Source organism: Triplophysa rosa, unplaced genomic scaffold (genome assembly GCF_024868665.1).
Source record: "Triplophysa rosa unplaced genomic scaffold, Trosa_1v2 scaffold303_ERROPOS151566+, whole genome shotgun sequence".
Classification (NCBI taxonomy): Eukaryota; Metazoa; Chordata; class Actinopteri; order Cypriniformes; family Nemacheilidae; genus Triplophysa; species Triplophysa rosa.
Genome location: NW_026634325.1, coordinates 28389 through 45816, shown reverse-complemented (window position 1 = coordinate 45816; position 17428 = coordinate 28389). Strand labels below are relative to the sequence as shown.

At 44.3% G+C, this 17428-nt stretch overlaps 2 protein-coding genes across 2 annotated transcripts in view; one reads left to right on the top strand and one right to left on the bottom strand.

Moving 5' to 3' along the window:
* The first annotated feature begins 4205 nt into the window (after positions 1–4205).
* LOC130550407 (uncharacterized) lies at positions 4206–6306 on the top strand. Its single transcript, XM_057327864.1, has 2 exons — positions 4206–4304; positions 4647–6306. The coding sequence occupies exon 2, from the start codon at positions 5569–5571 to the stop codon at positions 6304–6306; it is 738 nt and encodes a 245-aa protein (XP_057183847.1). The 5' UTR covers positions 4206–4304; positions 4647–5568.
* Positions 6307–10922: 4616 nt separating this feature from the next.
* pcdh20 (protocadherin 20) overlaps positions 10923–17428 on the bottom strand; it is a 28135-nt gene continuing 21629 nt past the window's right edge. The window contains exon 2 of the mRNA XM_057327858.1: positions 10923–13953. Within this exon, the coding sequence (XP_057183841.1) occupies positions 11413–13953 (2541 nt within the window). The 3' untranslated portion in view covers positions 10923–11412. The remainder of the gene's footprint in view (positions 13954–17428) is intronic.

Genomic DNA, 17428 nt, shown 5'->3' with positions numbered 1-17428 from the left:
AATGTAAGTACACTGGTTCCCTTTCTGTCGGGCTCTCAACGTTGTGTCTAACCGACAGATGGGGTTTGACTTGAGAACCTTTCATCTTATGACTAGCTTTGAAAAGGCCAATAAATTTGGCGAATGAAATTTGCATACCGGACTCCGCCCCGGATATCCGGGTATAAAACGGAAACGACGTGCTGCATTCATTTACCTTTTGACGTTCGGAGCCTTCGATCTTATGATCCAATTTATGATCTACGCTGATCTTCAAATACTGCTGGATTCTTACGACGTGGTGCAGCCGACTGTCCCTTCCTGCAGTGACTTCCCCTGGGCGTCTCGACAGTTCCAGAGGTGTTTTATTTCTCTAAAAGAGCTTATTTCTCCAGTGTGACATGTCCCGCTGTTCTCGTGGGTGCAACACACTCATCGAAGAGGGGGATGGACACGATGTATGCCTCAAGTGCTTGGGTGTCCGGCACGCCGAGGCAGCCTTCGTGGATACGTCCTGCCCGCACTGTGGGCAGATGGCGATCCAGACATTGCGGTCACGGGTGGCTGTGTTCTTTATGGACCCAGCCACCAACTTGTCTGCTTCCCAGTCCGTGACAGCAGTGGCTACGGCCCTGCCATCCGCTACAGCGAGCGGCGAGGGTGATATGGGGATTACCGTGAGCGTTAATCCGTCAGCCACTCACTCACTCACACACACATTAAATTTAATTCCAAAAAGCAAACTTTCTTATATTCTACATTCACTATGCACAAAGTGAAATATTTCAAGAGTTTTTTTATTCTGGTGGCTACGACGTACAGTTAAAAAAATTTAAATACAGTATTTCAAACTTTCTTATATTTTCTGTTTTCTCAAAGATGAATCATAAATTATTCCTTTTGCATGAATTACTGCTTCATGCGGCATGGCACTTCTGAGGTAAAAAAAAAATACTTTGATCTGAAAAAGGAACTTTGGACCATTAAGCAATTCAAGTCCAGTTCTTTTTCTTTTTAGCCCAGGTGAGACGCTTCTGACGTTTTTTCTGGTCCAGAAGTGTCTTGGTTTTAGGAATGTGACAGCTGTTGCCTATTTCCTTAAGACATACATTTTTTTTGAGAAACTGGATTTTTTTTTTTTTAGCTTTAAATTGTAGCCATCAGAATTAAAACAAAACTCTTGCAATGTTTCACTTTGTGCGTTATGAATCTAGAATATAAGAAAATTGGAATTAAATTGGAAAAGAAAAATTACTTGTTCATATTCCATTTTTTTTTAGATTAACCTGTATGTCGTCCCTCTGTCTGTCTTTGAATGCATCTATGATCTTCATCTGTCTCTAAGGGAAAGATAAAATTATGAAGTAAAAATACAATTATATAATATATACTGTAAATTGAATTGAATATCTAACATTATTCTCTTTATTCTTTTCCATAGTTCTAACTACTTGTTGTGCTCTGATGGATCAAGATGTGGACCTGAAGCATTCATCTTCTGTTTCTGTTTTACAGACTCGCTTGGGCCTTGTTTGGCGGTGTTGTTAAATGATGGATATGTTGGTTAACATGTTGTTTAAGCATGAATTCTTAAACATGAATTGTTTAAAGAGCCATGTTGGCTACTATGACCTTTTAACTGAATAAAAATATTTCATGTACAACAAGGTACAAAATTCTTACATGGTGTCTGTAATGTATTTTTTAAGTTCTATCAATTTTGGCTATTTTTTTAAGATACAAGGATTTTGCAAACAATTATTTTAATGTATTTTATGAAGTAAAAGCTGGATTAAGTTATATGCAGTATACAACTCGGATGGATTAAATTTAAAATTTAGTTAACAGTAACAATATGCAAAACATACTTAATATACAGTAATGTATGTATTTCTTCTAATTACAGTAAATTAAAATCAATTAAAATCTAGCAATTTGCTGAAAAAAATACAGCATTATACTGTTATCATTAAAAAGTACATTTATTTCCTGTATTGTGCCATTACAGTAAATGCCTGTAAATTAAATTACAGTACTGTGGCTGTAAAATTTAAACAACGTGCTGCCAGTAATTTACTGTAAATTTTACAGGAATTTTTTTACAGTGTATATATATGTCAACGTATTTGATAGAAAATGAACAGCGACACAATAAGTTTCTGTAAGTGCTGTAATTGTTTGTGTGATCACTATAGAAGGTTGTGACAGAACCAAATCATCTCTGCTGCATTTCTCCAGTTGCTAAATATGTTAATGTCGTGCTGTTTTGGAGATGTTAGCGTGTCTCTAATAGCATCGGTCACAACATCTAACGTGTTGTGTCTTATTAACTCACTGTCATTCAATTCAATGACATTTTATTTCAAAGCGCTTTTACAATTTGCATTGCATCAAAGCAGCTACACAAGAAAACCAAAACCAAGATAAACAAAAGTTGAACACACACAAAAAAACAATTAAAAAAATCGGATAAACCATAAAAATAATATGGAAATTGCATTGCAACACATTTCTTCTCACTTTTCGTGTTTCGTACATTTTCTTTGCTGCTAAAGAAACTCTTAAGTCTCTTAAAAGTCCATCTCGCTACTCCTAACATTTTGGACCTTAAGAGCTCTTTTAAGGGTTAAGATACTTTATGAATTACTTCTTTCTTTACTAGAACCTTTTCTGTCATTTTAAGGGGAAACGCCCACATTTCTAAGAATTTTCATAGAATTTTGTCACTAGGAGCAACTCTTTGCGCTAAGATTTTTCATGAATACGGGCCCAGATCTCTTACTTGAGCTGACCTCCTGTCCAAACTGAGCCATCGATGGAGAAGGGTCTTGGTTAGAGCGGTGACCGAGAAGCTGATGATCACTCTGGTTGAGCTCCATGATCATATATGGAGATGGGAGAAACTTACAGAAGGACAAACATCACTGCAACACTCCACCAATCTGGGCTTTATGGCCGAGTATCCAGACTCGAGCCTTTGCTCAGTGAAGACACATGAAAACGTGAAATATGCAAAAACGTACTTCAACGAATCTTTCAAACGGTCAGAAACAAGATTCTCTTGTCTAATGAATCTCAGTTCCATGCATCATGTACAGGTGTTGAGCAGTGCCTTGTTCTCTCCAGACAATACCATCTCAACAGTAAAGTGTGGTGGAAACAGCATCATAGTGTGGGGTGTTTTTCAGCTGCAGGGACTGAAGCATTTGTAAGAGTAGAAGAAAAGCTCAATGGCACAAAATACAGAGATGATGATCACGAAAACCTAGCACAGAACATTCAGAACCTCAGACAGGGCAGAAGGTTCATTCTCCATCATGACAATGATCCTAAGCACACAGCTAAAACAATTCAAGAGTGGCTTATGGACAACTCTGTCTATGTCCTTGAGTGGCCTAGCTAGTGCTTTATACATCTCTGTTTAAACCTGAAAATGTCTGTCTACTGATGATTTCCATCCAACCTGACAGAGTTTGAGAGGATCTGAGGAGAAGAATGGCAGAAAATTGACAAATTCAGATGGGTAAAACTTGTCACATCATACCCAAAAAGATCTCTAAAGGTGATTTAAACAACTACTGAGTTAAGGTTATGAATACTTAGGCAATGTACTTATTTCAGTTTTTTATTCTTAGTACAAAGTTGTCACAAATCAGTTTTTATTTTGTTTTGTCATTATTGTGCATGGAGTGTACATTCATGTAGATTTTTTAAATTTAAAGTAGTTAAGATAAGGCAGCAACATAACAAAATGTGAATAAAATGAAGGGGGATTAATACTTTTGCAAGGCATTGTATATTTATAATGCAATGCTTTTAGAACCCATATGTTTACGGCTATTCGGTAAATTTACCAACTCAGCAATCATTATAAACCACTTCCTGTTTGCTGAGAGCGCGTGGTTTGAGTCGGAGCTCTTTCAAACTTATTCTTAATACATCGTTTATTCTTGTTATATCTTAAGACTTGTGTTTTAAATTGTTATTCACCGAGGGTAAAACTTATCCTTAAGTATATCCCATACCAAAAATCGTCCTTAAACGCACCGATAATTTATTTTTATCAGATCACTAGCTATTAGCCTCAGGCTGTTAGCATTCCCAGCCTGCTTACTGCTTAACACACTGTTCTCATTACTACATCACTAATGGCTAATGTTTCAGATGTGTTTGTACCTCTGAGTGCAGATGAGGAAACGATCGCACTTCAGTCGGAACTGGAGGCTGTGGAGAAGCAGATCCAGGATCTACTAGAGAAGCAGACACGGCTGCGAGAACGTAAAACGGCGCTGGAAACATCCAGAGCTGACGCTCGCAAATCCGCGGTAAGTTTTCATCGCGATTTTAATACTCCTTCCACTTCTACTCCGCGTGTTTCTCTGCACAGAGCCCAGGCTTCGAGAACACGGTCAGCCCAAATGAACTTCACTCCTGCACCGGCACACCCACGGCGAAAGGCGCGAGCCAGGACTGGAGCGATGACCCAACCGCCGCCACCGGTCTTCGAGATCCCGACCAGGAACCGCTTTGCCGCCCTCTGCGAGACGGAATGCAACGCTGTGGTCATCGGAGACTCAATCGTCCGGAACGTACGCGCTTCCTCCACTAAAGGTAAGGTGCGCACTCATTGTTTTCCTGGCGCCCGTGTTCTTGATGTCTCTGCGCAGGTACCTGCGATCCTGAAGGACGATGCTAACGTCGGAGCTGTCGTGCTGCACGCGGGGGTGAATGACGTCAGGATGAGGCAGTCGGAGATCCTGAAGAGGGACTTCAGGAGTCTGATCGAGACGGTAAGCAACGCATCGCCCACGGCGAGGATCAACGTATCAGGGCCGCTTCCTACCTACCGACGAGGGAATGAAAAGTTCAGTAGACTATTTGCTCTAAATAAATGGTTGATGTCATGGTGTATTGAACAGAAGCTGCTCTTTGTTAATAATTTTGATCTGTTCTGGGAGCGACCTAGGCTCTTCCTGTCATGGCTCTGCTTCATTTAGTCATGTTTTCTTGGTCCTGTAGCAGAGCCATGACAAAGTCTTTGGTTAGGTGTGGAGAGAAACATATTATTGTTCTTTTGACAATAATATGCGTTCTCTCCAGTGTCTTGTCATTGGCCCCACTCCTCTCGTTTCCTTGTTATCTTTCCCTGAGTGTTTGATGTTCCACACCTGTCCTTGCTCGTTATCCCTCGTTTGTCTTCCCCTATATATACCCTCATGTTTCTTTGTCTTGTGCTGTTGGATTGTTCAATATTACGTGTTGTGTATGCAGTTCGTCGTGTTGGTTCTACGTCCTCTGTCTGTGGTTCCCGTGAGTTTCTCGTCCTGTTCCTGCCTGTCTTGCCTGTTAGTCTTCGTGTTATTTAGTTCTCGTTTTTTCCCCCTTGAGGGATGTTTTTGTGTTTATCTTTTATACAGTACATTCTTAGTTCAGTTTTCCCCGTCGTGGGTGTTTTGATTTGGTACCTTTGTTATTTGTAAATAAAGTATTCTTGTTAACCCCGTCATTGCCATTGCCTGCCTGCATTTGGGTTCTCTTGCACCTCATCCGTGACAGAATCCAACAGCCACTACGAACCCAGTAGGCAGCATGGGCACGAGACGGTCCCACCAGGCTCGCCTCCTCTGCGGCATTCGTCAGGGGAACGATGACATCGAGGACTATCTGTATAGGTTCCTGGATGCCGCAGAGGAGGATGTCTTCGGGGAGGAGGAGGTGGCGGTGCTTTTTAACGCCGGTCTCAGGGACCCCCTGTCGCGGGCGGAGATGCGGTCGTTGAGACCGCTGGACTTCGATGTCGTGTGGCGGTACGTCATGAACCGACCGGAGTCCAGGGTCTCAACACGTCACTACCACCCATCTCCGCTAGCCGCCATACAGGAGGGTCAGACCCTGCAGATCGGGGTTTTAGGCATTGCCACACCGCTCTCCTCAACCCCTGCAGCCTCGCCACCAGTAAGCCTAGGTGGCAAGCGGGGGAGACGTGAGTCCTGGGGACCCACCTCCGAGGAGTCCCAGCCGGAGCCAGCCGTTCCGTATACCTCCTTCCATCACCCGACCACCAGCCAGGTGGCTAGGCGGAAGAAGAAGAGGCAACGGCGGGCAGCGTGGACTCCTACCCGGCCAGTGCAGCCGGCATCCAGTCCGGTGCAGCCGGCGTCCAGTCCGGTGCAGTCGGCGTCCAGTCCGGTGGTGCAGTCGGCGTCCAGTCCGGTGGTGCAGCCGGTGTCCAGTCCGGTGGTGCTGCCGATGTCCAGTCCGGTGCAGCCGGTGTCCAGTCCTGTGTCCAGTCCTGTGTCCAGTCCTGTGTCCAAGTCTTTTGTGTAGTCATGTGTCCAGGCCAATGATCCAGCCGGCGTCCAGTCCGGTGATCCAGCCGGCGTCCAGTCCGGTGATCCAGCCGGCGTCCAGTCCGGTGATCCAGCCAGCGTCCAGTCCGGGGATCCAGCCGGCGTCCAGTCCGGCGATCCAGCCGGCGTCCAGTCCGGCGATCCAGCCGGCGTCCCGTCCGGCGATCCAGCCGGCGTCCCAGCCGGCGATCCAGCCGGCGTCAAGCCCTGTCCAGCCGGCCTTCCAGCCGGCGTCAAGCCCTGTCCAGCCAGCCGGCCTTCCAGCCGGCGTCAAGCCCTGTCCAGCCAGCCGGCCTTCCAGCCGGCGTCAAGCCCTGTCCAGCCGGCCTTCCAGCCGGCGTCAAGCCCTGTCCAGCCGGCCTTCCAGCCGGCCAGCGGTTTCCCAGTCGGCAGCCAAGTCGCAACAGGTGTGCAACAATCTTTAGAGACTTTCTTACTGTAACTCAGAGAACGGAGCATAAATTTAAATCATTTGAAGATGCTTGCGTTGAACATAATTGTCCAATTGATAGTAAAAATTTGCTTTCTTGTACGTTGGCTACAGTGTATAGACCCCCTGGTCCCTACACTGATTTTCTGAAAGAGTTTGCGGACTTCCTATCGGACCTATTGGTTAACGTTGATAAAGTACTAATTGTCGGAGACTTTAATATCCACGTAGATAGTGCTAACGATGCATTAGCAGTGGCGTTTACAGAGCTATTACACTCTTTTGGAGTAACACAACACATCAATGGACCCACTCATCGATTTAATCATACACTAGACTTGATTATATCTCACGGAGCCGATCTAACCAATATAGATATTATACCTCAAAGCGACGATGTCACTGATCACTATCTTATAACATGTACACTGCGCACTGCAGAAATCAGCCGTTTAACTCGTTATCGACAGGGTAGAACAATTACCTCGACTACTAAAGATAGTTTCACAAAGAGCTTGCCAGATCTGACTCCTTTAATAACCATACCAATAAATATAGAATCGCTCGATGACATGACCAGCAAATTGGGCACTATTTTCTCTAATACATTAGAAGCTGTCGCACCTATGAAGTCAAAAAAGATTAATGAGAAAAACGCAGCACCATGGTACAATAGCACCACTCGCGCCCTTAAAAGAGAAACACGTAAACTGGAGCGCAAATGGAAACAAACCCAATTAGAGGTCTTTAAAATTGCGTGGAAAGAGAGTGCAAACTGTTATAAAAAGGCACTAAAAGCAGCAAAGGCTGAGCACCTCCGTAACCTCATAGAAACTAACAAAAACAATCCAAGGTTTTTATTTAGTACAGTTGCTAAACTAACAAATAAACAGACTTCACCTGACCTGGGTATTCCGCCGCACCTTGGTAGCAATGATTTCATGAATTTTTTTACAGAGAAAATCGAAAACATACGAGACAAAATAGTAAAAACTCAACCTCCAAGTCTGTCCTATAAATTAGTACCAACCATCGCCCCAAAAGAAAGGCTACAGTGTTTTTCACCTATAAAACAGGAAGATTTAATTAAACTTATTGCAACATCTAAACCTACAACTTGCTTATTAGACCCCATACCAACTAAATTATTAAAAGAGTTATTACCCGTTGCAATTGAGCCCATTTATAACATTATCAACTCGTCAATTAATCTAGGCCATGTCCCAGGAGCCTTTAAACTGGCCGTCATTAAGCCTCTTATCAAGAAACCAAACTTAGACCCCAATGAACTAGGAAACTATAGACCGATTTCAAATCTCCCTTACCTGTCTAAAATACTAGAAAAAGTAGTGTCCACTCAGTTGTGCTCTTTCTTACAAAATAATGACATACACGAAAAATTCCAGTCAGGCTTTAGACCGCATCATAGTACTGAAACTGCGCTCGTTAAAATTACAAACGACCTGCTTATAGCATCAGATAAAGGTAACATCTCACTCCTAGTCCTGCTCGACCTTAGTGCTGCGTTCGATACTGTAGACCATAAAATACTTCTAGATCGCTTACACAATTATACCGGTATTCAGGGACAGGCACTACAATGGTTCAGATCTTACTTATCAGACAGACATCAATTTGTCCATTTAAATGGGGAATCATCAAATCTAACGCAAGTAAATTATGGATTACCTCAGGGATCGGTTTTAGGACCCTTGCTATTCTCCATATACATGCTGCCCCTTGGAAACATTATTAGAAAACATGGAATTAGCTTCCACTGTTATGCAGATGATACTCAGCTATATATCTCATCAAGACCAGATGATTCCTTCCAACTATCCAAATTGGCAGAGTGCATCGACGATATAAAGCATTGGATGACTTGTAATTTCCTTCTTTTAAATTCTAATAAAACAGAAATATTACTTATCGGACCAAAGACACGTGAGCAGAATATTTCGGATTATGACCTGCAAATTGAAGGCTGCACTGTTACTCCAACAAATACAGTTAAAGACCTTGGCGTTATATTAGACAGCAACCTGTCATTTAAAAATCACATCTCAAATGTCACAAAAACAGCCTTCTTCCACCTTAGAAATGTTGCCAAATTGCGAAATATTTTATGTGTGGCTGACGCAGAGAAGCTTATTAATGCATTTGTGACCTCAAGACTTGACTACTGTAATGCACTGCTTAGTGGTTGTCCTGCAGCATCAATAAACAAACTACAGTTAGTTCAGAATGCAGCTGCCAGAGTTCTAACCAGGTCCAGAAAATACGATCACATAACCCCAATGTTATCAGCCCTTCACTGGTTACGCATTAAGTATCGTATTGACTTTAAAGTTTTTTAATCACTTATAAAGTCTTAAACGGTTTAGCCCCTACCTACATAACAGAGCTTCTACCACACTACAACCCATCATGCTCTCTAAGATCTCAAAACTCCAGACTTTTGATAACACCTAGAATAACTAAATCCACCAAAGGGGGCGGAGCTTTCTCATACGTAGCACCTAAACTCTGGAATAGCCTCCCCGATACTATTCAGACACACTCTCCCTATTTAAATCTAGATTAAAGACACATCTTTTCAGCCAAGCATTCACTAATACATAGGTAATGAACAGCAGCTACGCTAATTATTCTCTTTCTGCCCTCGCCTCGGGATGCCCATCCCGAGGTAGGGAGAGATTCCGCCAGGCCCAGATGAACGTCATATGCCCATCCACAACTAGAGATTACGCCAGCTACATCGGAAAATCCCGTGCCATCCTCCTGCGAGAGCCAGCGGACTGACTGACCATCCGAGCTCCATCCAAGGCAATTCCATCACCACCCAAGAAAAAGGCGACCATCTGACCGGCCCAGCTCAGTCAATTCCATCCCCAACCGAGAGCAAAGACGGACTACCTGTCACATAAATGCTAAATTTACAATACTTGGTATTTAATGCTAAACTTACATCACATGACAGCAGTTTGAAGTTATAGCTGCACTCAGTGACTTTGATTGGAGGTAGCTGGGTGGGTGTTGTAGGGAGTGGGGGGGCTTGTTGGTTGTGGTTCGGGGCGTTTCATTTGTTGGGACTGTGTGGGTCTGGTCTGATAGGTCTTGTTTTGTGGTCGATGTCGGACAACAGAGGAATAAAGTTAATTATGCCATTACTACTTTTCCCTGGTTGTCCCTCTGTTGTCTGTTGTTGATCACGGAATGGGACCGGGTTGGACCTGCACGGTTTCGGCGGGTGGGGCTTCCTGGGTCGCGGCTCATGGGCTCTCCTTGTTCTTCGTGGACATTGCTCGGTGGCTTTGGTCGGGGTCACTGAGTGCAGCTATGACACGTCAGAGGAGATCTGGCCCTCCCGGCTGAGACTGGTTTCTCCCGAGGTTTTTTTTCTCCATTATTCATCATTGGAGTTTGGGTTCCTCGCCACAGCAGAGCAGTGCAGTGTTGGCTTGCTCACCGGGAGACTGCATTTATTTATTTATTCATTTATTTATTAGATATTATTTATTATAATGATCTTGCTTGGTCTATAAACACCATGCACTGTGCTGTGTTTTACCTTTCTGTGTTTTTCTTATTTGCTCCTGTAAAGCTTCTTTGGAACAATGCACATTGTGAAAAGCGCTATATAAATCAAATTGAATTGAATTATGCAAATTCACTGTAATGCTACATAATAATGACATTTTCCCAAATAAACCCTTTCATTTAATATGCTGCTGTTGTATAATTATTTATTACGGTATATACATATTGTTTTACAAACCTCAACAATGATGACAGTCAACCAAATAAGTCAGATAACTGCAATGCATGCTGGGAGTCATGGATGAGTTTTGCATTATGATGACACTCAGCATGCATCACAGCATGTGGCTTTTTGTAGCATTTTCACCATTGTTGGGTGTTTTATGCAGATTATGCACAATTTATTCAGTAGTTTAAATTCATACAGCATTTTAATCCCTAAAAGCAACAAGAAACTCAACACTTTGTTAACATACTATTCCTATTTCACTTTTTATGGTAGACTGTTCGCATGTTTTTTTGTAAGTAATGATAACTGGATTAAATTGGATTTTACAAAGGTAGTGAATGTCTGATCCATTTGTAAGCGCTTACAGAAGCGGGGATATCAGATGAAACCTGGTTACATGAGATGGCACTGAAATGTAATATGGTTTCATTGAAATGTGAGAATGTAGTTTTCTGTGGGTTTCAAACTCCATGCAAAGTTTGCACTTGTACACTGTACATGACTTTAGATTGGAATTTGGATTTTACCACAGTATAAAATATGTATGGCTCTAAAAGATCTTTATTTACAGAACTGTCCCTTTTCCAAAGTTTTTCAGACTTTGATAGCATGACCAACATTATTTCTTCTTGAGAAAACAATACCTGAACAGGTTTTACACAATGGCAGATAAAGATGAGCAGGCATTGTAATCAGTAGGCTATTAATACTAATAACATCACAACGCAGTTGCAATACAAAGCTGGCCTTAAAGCCAATTTGCACAATTCATGTTTTACATCAGTTAATGTGCACTATACAGTAAGACTGGCGATACATCAGTCTTTCACAAGTTAAAGGCTGAAGCTTCACCTGAGAAAAATGAAGTGATTAACAACAAATGGCTATGTAAGCAGTTCATTTATTTGTGTTTTTTTGTTTTTTGAGGATATACTGTATATCTGGTTCTTTTGGTTTAAAGGTTTCAGTTCATGCCGGTTTACCCAAGCACTCTTCTTGTCTACTTTTCTTCTTGTGCCTCTGTGTTTAATAAACACCCCTACAGCCGCCAGAAGAACACAGACTGAGAGAAGTATTAGGCCCAAAGCACACAGAAACAAAAGCCAGCCATTTGATTCACATCTGCAGTCTCTGTTCGAGGACAGTGCTGAAGGGGGAAGCGTCGCCAGCAAGTATTTTGGAACGTCCTTCACATGACATTTTCCCAAACTCTCGTTGACAAGCAGGTTGACCCAGACTCCAGTCTGCAGTGGATCTGGCTTTCCTCCATCACACACAACTATGAAAAGGTGGTGCATGCCGTAGTCCTCACCTCGCAGGCTCTGGCCCAGGCTGATGTTCCCGGACCATTTGTCAATCTGGAAGGGACTGTGGTGAGCAGGTAGGCTCGCAACAATCTGGTAAGTGATGTCCGAGTTCATTCCTGAGTCCTCATCGATGGCGTAGATCTTTGTCACCAAGCTCCCTGCTCTGGTGGATGGAGTAATGGTCAGACACGAGAGATTGCTGCTTGGAAGGATGACCCGGGGTCGATTATCATTGACATCCTCCACAAAAACCGTTATTCGCACAGTGGTGGAAAGGGAAGGACTTCCACCATCAATGGCAACAACCAGTAGCTCGTAGCGGCCTTGAATTTCACGGTCAACTTCAGCTGTACTACGAAGACATCCCTGAAAAATATCTATAGCAAAAGGGACATTGTCATTTAAGATATGCACATTCACTACTCTTCCGTTGTCTCCTTTATCAGCATCACTTACTGGGACGTTCCCAACTTTGGAAAGCTGTAAAATACTCTCGGACACAAAAAAAGAGAAGTGAGGGGTTGGAAAAGTAGGAGGATTGTCATTCATGTCTAATACGGTTACGCACAGTGTAGCAAAGTCCTCTTGAGGAGGAACGCCTCCGTCCCAGGCATGCACGGTTAGCCTATGTTTTTCCTCCTGTTCTCTATCTAAAGACTTGAAAACTGTTATCACACCTGATTCTTCATTAATTCTGAAAGGGCCCGTGTTTAAAAGGGAGTACCTGACTTTGCCAAACTCACCGCTGTCTGCGTCAGTAGCTGTTACTTTACACAGAAAAAACCCAGGATCGTTGTTCTCCATGATTGTGGTTTCATAGCGAGCTTGTTCAAATTTTGGAGCATTATCATTTACATCTTCAACCACCACTTTGATCACTTCTCTTCCAAGCAAGTGTGTGCTTTGAGCATCAACGATAACAATGGTAATATCATATTCGCTGCAAGTCTCGTAGTCAAGAGGTTTTGATGTTTTAAGTAAATAGCCGCCTGCTTGTGCTTTTAAAGAAAATATTGTGCTATCCTCTTCTAAGGACAAAAAGCTTTTTCCAGCAGGGGTGTCTTTCAGCTCCAAAAGCGCCAAGACAGTGGAGTTCTTACTCTCCGGTAACATGACCACTTGGTTTTTATGATCTGCGACAAACTTGATCTTTATGGCCGGCTCTAGGTGAGCCACGGGCTCAATGTATACAGCTAAATGAGCTTGCACAGGGGAGCAAAGCGGGCTATTGGCCACAACTTTCAACATGTGCTCCTCAGGACTGTCAAGCCTCACATCAACAGCTAAGCTGATCAGGCCTGTGTGACTCTCCATGTGAAAGAGTGTTTTGGCCCTGTCTGAAATCTGAGGGCTAAAAGAGAATGTGATCTGGCCATTTTGGCCTGCGTCTTTGTCCTTGGCTTTAAGCTGTGCCACCGGTGAGCCCTTAATTCCTAATACTGGCACAGTGGCAGTGCCAGGGCTATCAGAGTCAAACTCTGGACAATTGTCATTAACATCGGTTACAGTGACCGTGAGATTAGCTGTAGCGCTAAGTGGTACTAAGCCTTCATCTATAGCAACAAGAATCAAGGAATGATTTTCTAACGTTTCACGGTCTAGATCCTTTTCTACCATCAACTGAAGTTGATCACCATCTCGTGTGATGCCAAAAAATCCACCAGAGCTTTCTAAATGGTAAAGTATCATTCCATTGTTACCAGCGTCTTCATCCTGTGCTTGATCATCCAGTGGGAAAGCACTCCCAATGGGTGCATCTTCAGGTATGCTTAAGTAAATCTCACTTTGTTGAAAGTAAGGAACGTTGTCATTAATATCTTCTACCGTGACGACTATCTTTACTACTTCAGATTCAGGACTCACGAGTGCATAAAATGAAATATCACAGTTGCCAGGGGTCTCTGAAGGACACAATATCTCTCGGTCTATGCGTTCTGTAGTGAACAGGTCTCCTGTGCTCTCATTCACCCAGATGTACTTCTCATTGAGGAGCTGATATGGAGCCGAGTAGTTTGTGCTTAGACTTCCAATCTTGATGCCCACTTCTTGCTCCTCTCGGATGGTAAAACGTAGTGCTTGGCCTTGGATTTGCCCAACAAATGCCAAAAGAAGCACCCACTACAAACAGAGAGAGAGAGAGAGAGAGAAAGAGAGCACTTACTAAGAAAGCAAAAATATCGACTTTGAATTTCACTTTGACTCTGAAAGTAATTCTTACTGGTGTTTCACACAGCACGCATCAGCAGTGCGTAAGCAGCGTGTATTTGTTTCGGCGCACATGTTAACAGATGAGAGCATTCATACCGCACGCGTAAGCATCACAGGCTCGCAGAGCAGAAGCGGTGTGTAAGCAGCAGTGCAGCGATCATTTCGGCGCAGGGTCTATTTTTGCTGTGCTGCTCACGCTCAATTAATGCAACAGTGCATTCTTTACAGACAAAATCCACATGGATTGACAGGAAAAAGTAACACTTTTACCTTTAAAGCATGTAAGTGGTGTCCAATGTTTTGGTAACACTTTATTTGACGGGGTGTTCATAAGACTGACATGACACCTTTATAATCATGACATGACAAATGTCATGAATATGAAGGAGATTTTATGCATGTTTATGACAACTGTCATTAAGTGTCATTCGCTCATTTATGTAATTTTTAATGCAAAGATGACATTGTTTGAGATGTCTTTGTTATGACAACTTGACATAAAGCAATACATCATAACCTGTCAGTGTCTTTTTCAGGACAACTTGACATTACCAAGACAACATAAACATGACATAGCAGAATAATAATCAAATTTAAGAAACTAAGTAGCTTCATGGGTTAACATTACATAAAACTGTCATGTGGTTGGTTTTGACATTGGCTGTCATGAGGCCATTACATTCACATTCACGCATTTGGCAGACGCTTTTATCCAAAGCGACTTGAATTGCATTATACTATACATTTGTATCAGAGTACGTGCAATCCCTAGGATCTGAGATTTCAAACCTGTATAAATGTCTTTGTTCGGCTAAACACAAAGGAAGATATTTGGAAGAATGTCAGTAACCAAGCAGATCTCATCCCCCATTTACTGCCATAGTAGGGAAGATAAATACTATGGGAGTCAATGGGGGATGAAGATGCATCATACTATGGTGGTTGAGCATCGAGTTACGTCTTTGTTCGGGAAACACTTGCCAGATGTTGATGGTTTACGTAAGGAATAATTGACGACGGGCCGTTCAATTATCGAAAGTTAATGCACACCCCGATGTGGTAATGCGGCCATTATTCCGCTTATACCACGGTCACAACACCACAAGACGTTGTTACGATGTTTTATCTCAAGACATTTGTATGGTATTTGTCCCGGAATGCACTTGCTGGTAGGACTAATTTCTTACGCATCTCATCTGAAGGCATTGCTTGAGCCTGCATATACAGTTTTCCGAGAGCGAGAGGAAGACAGACGTGTTTGCTTCATCGTATTTAACACCCCTGTCGTATAAGAAAAGTATTAAGAGAAAAAAGTGAGGTTTCTGTGCCAGCTGTGGTTCTCGCAGTGGCATAGAAAGCTTCCTGCTGTGTGTTTTAAGTCCCGTTTACCCATTCCACAGACGAATTTAACATGTTGTTGTTGTTGTTATGTTTGTGCTTCGTGTTTTACCTTTAACCCGCTGATTGTGTCATGTAGTTTGCAGTTACCTTTGATATATGCTTTAGTTTTTCGTCTGAACAGTCTGTACAGTGCTCTCGCCATTGTTGTTCAAATGTTCATGCTGTCCATAAATATTAATAGTTATTTCTTCTCAGACAATGGAATTTGACTGTCACTTTGTCTGTCGTTAGATACGTATTCACTGGTGGACAGTAGGCTACATTTAAGTTAAACTTGGCGAAGTTGTCATGACTCTGCTTCTTCATGTCATGTTTATTCTTGGTCTTGTAGCAGAGCCATGACAAAGCCTTAGGTTTTATGTGGAGAGATTATTGTCCTTTCGGCCTTCCATACTCTTTCTCTCCGGTCCGCGACTTTGTTCCCGCCATCTCGTTTCCTTGTTATCTTTCCCTGAGTGTTTTATTACCCACACCTGCCCTGTGTTAATTATCCCTCGTTTGTATTCCCTATATAATACCCTCATGTTTCATTGTCCTGTGTCGGTCATTGTATGTGCGTGGTGTCCATGCGTTCTGTGTGCTGATGTCGAATGTTGCTATTATTGCCTGTTTCGTCGGTTATAGTAAGTTTCTTATTTTAGTGTATGTCAAGTGTTGCTTAGTTTAGAGTTAGTGAGTCTTCGTCCAATTCTTATTTTATTATCCTGTTTCCCTGTTTTCCCCATTGCGGGAGTTTGTGTTGTATTATTAAAGTCTTGTTTTTGTTACCCCTTACCGCTGCCTGCATTTGGGTTCTTTCCTGCCACAGTCCATGCCGTACCGTGACAGAATGACCGACCACAATCAGAACCCAGCGGGCAGCATGATGGACGGCACGGCGTCGTCCTCACGGTCCGCCCTAGCCCGCTTGCTGCTAGGTTTCCGCCAGGGGAACTACGGGAACCGGGAGTTCGGCGGGGCATTCTCGGCGGTGGCTGAGGCGACTGAGTTCAACGAGGCAGAGTTGAAGACGATCTTCAACTGCTGCCTCACTCAGCGCCTCACCCCGTCTGAGAAGAGGCTGCTGGGTCCCCTAGGGTTCGCGGCAATGGTCAGATTCGTGGCCAACCGGGACGGTCCCGGGGGTGGGGTTCCACGTGGGACTTCCACCTCGAGGTCGATCACGCCGGAGGGCCTCAACCTGACTGCCGCTGCTCGGGGGGACTCAGTACCCTCCGGCTTGAGCTCCACGGTCTCCGTTCACTCTGGTGGCGCTGGTAGCGGGCGGGGAGGGGGGATCCGGGGATGACGTCGGCTGACTCCTCCGCTGCAGAACTCCCTCCGGTCCCCACGGATTCGCCAAGGTAGGCTATGGATCCGATGGTGCAGAGAAGGAGGGAGAGGCGCAGTGGAGGAGCGTCCATGCCGGTGCAGCCGGCATCCAGTCCGGTGCAGCCGGCATCCAGTCCGGTGCGGCCGGCGTCCAGTCCGGTGCGGCCGGCGTCCAGTCCGGTGCAGCCGGCGTCCAGTCCCGTGTCCAGTCCCATGTCCAGTCCAGTCCCGTGTCCAGTCCGGTGCAGCCGGCATCCCGTCCGGTGGTGCAGCCGGAGTCCAGTCCGGCATCCAGTCCGGTGTCCAGTCCGGTGATCCAGCCGGCGTCCAGTCCGGTGATCCAGCCGGCATCCCAGCCGGTGATCCAGCCGGCGTCAAGCCCTATCCAGCCGGCGTCAAGCCCTGTCCAGCCGGCCTTCCAGCCGGCATCAAGCCCTGTCCAGCCGGCGTTCCAGCCGGTCCCCGGTGCGGCAGCCAAGCCGACCCCTGGGAAACTCCCAGGGCCAAAGACTGTCCCCCCCAGGACTCCCCCTAAGTCCACCAGGACTCCGTGCCCTCGAGCGCAGCTGGGGACTGGGACTTCTCCCCACCCCCATGGACTGCCCCCTATGGGCCCTTGTTTGGCCCCACCCCCCCTCCCATGTTTGTTATTTTTGATGTCCCACCATAGTCT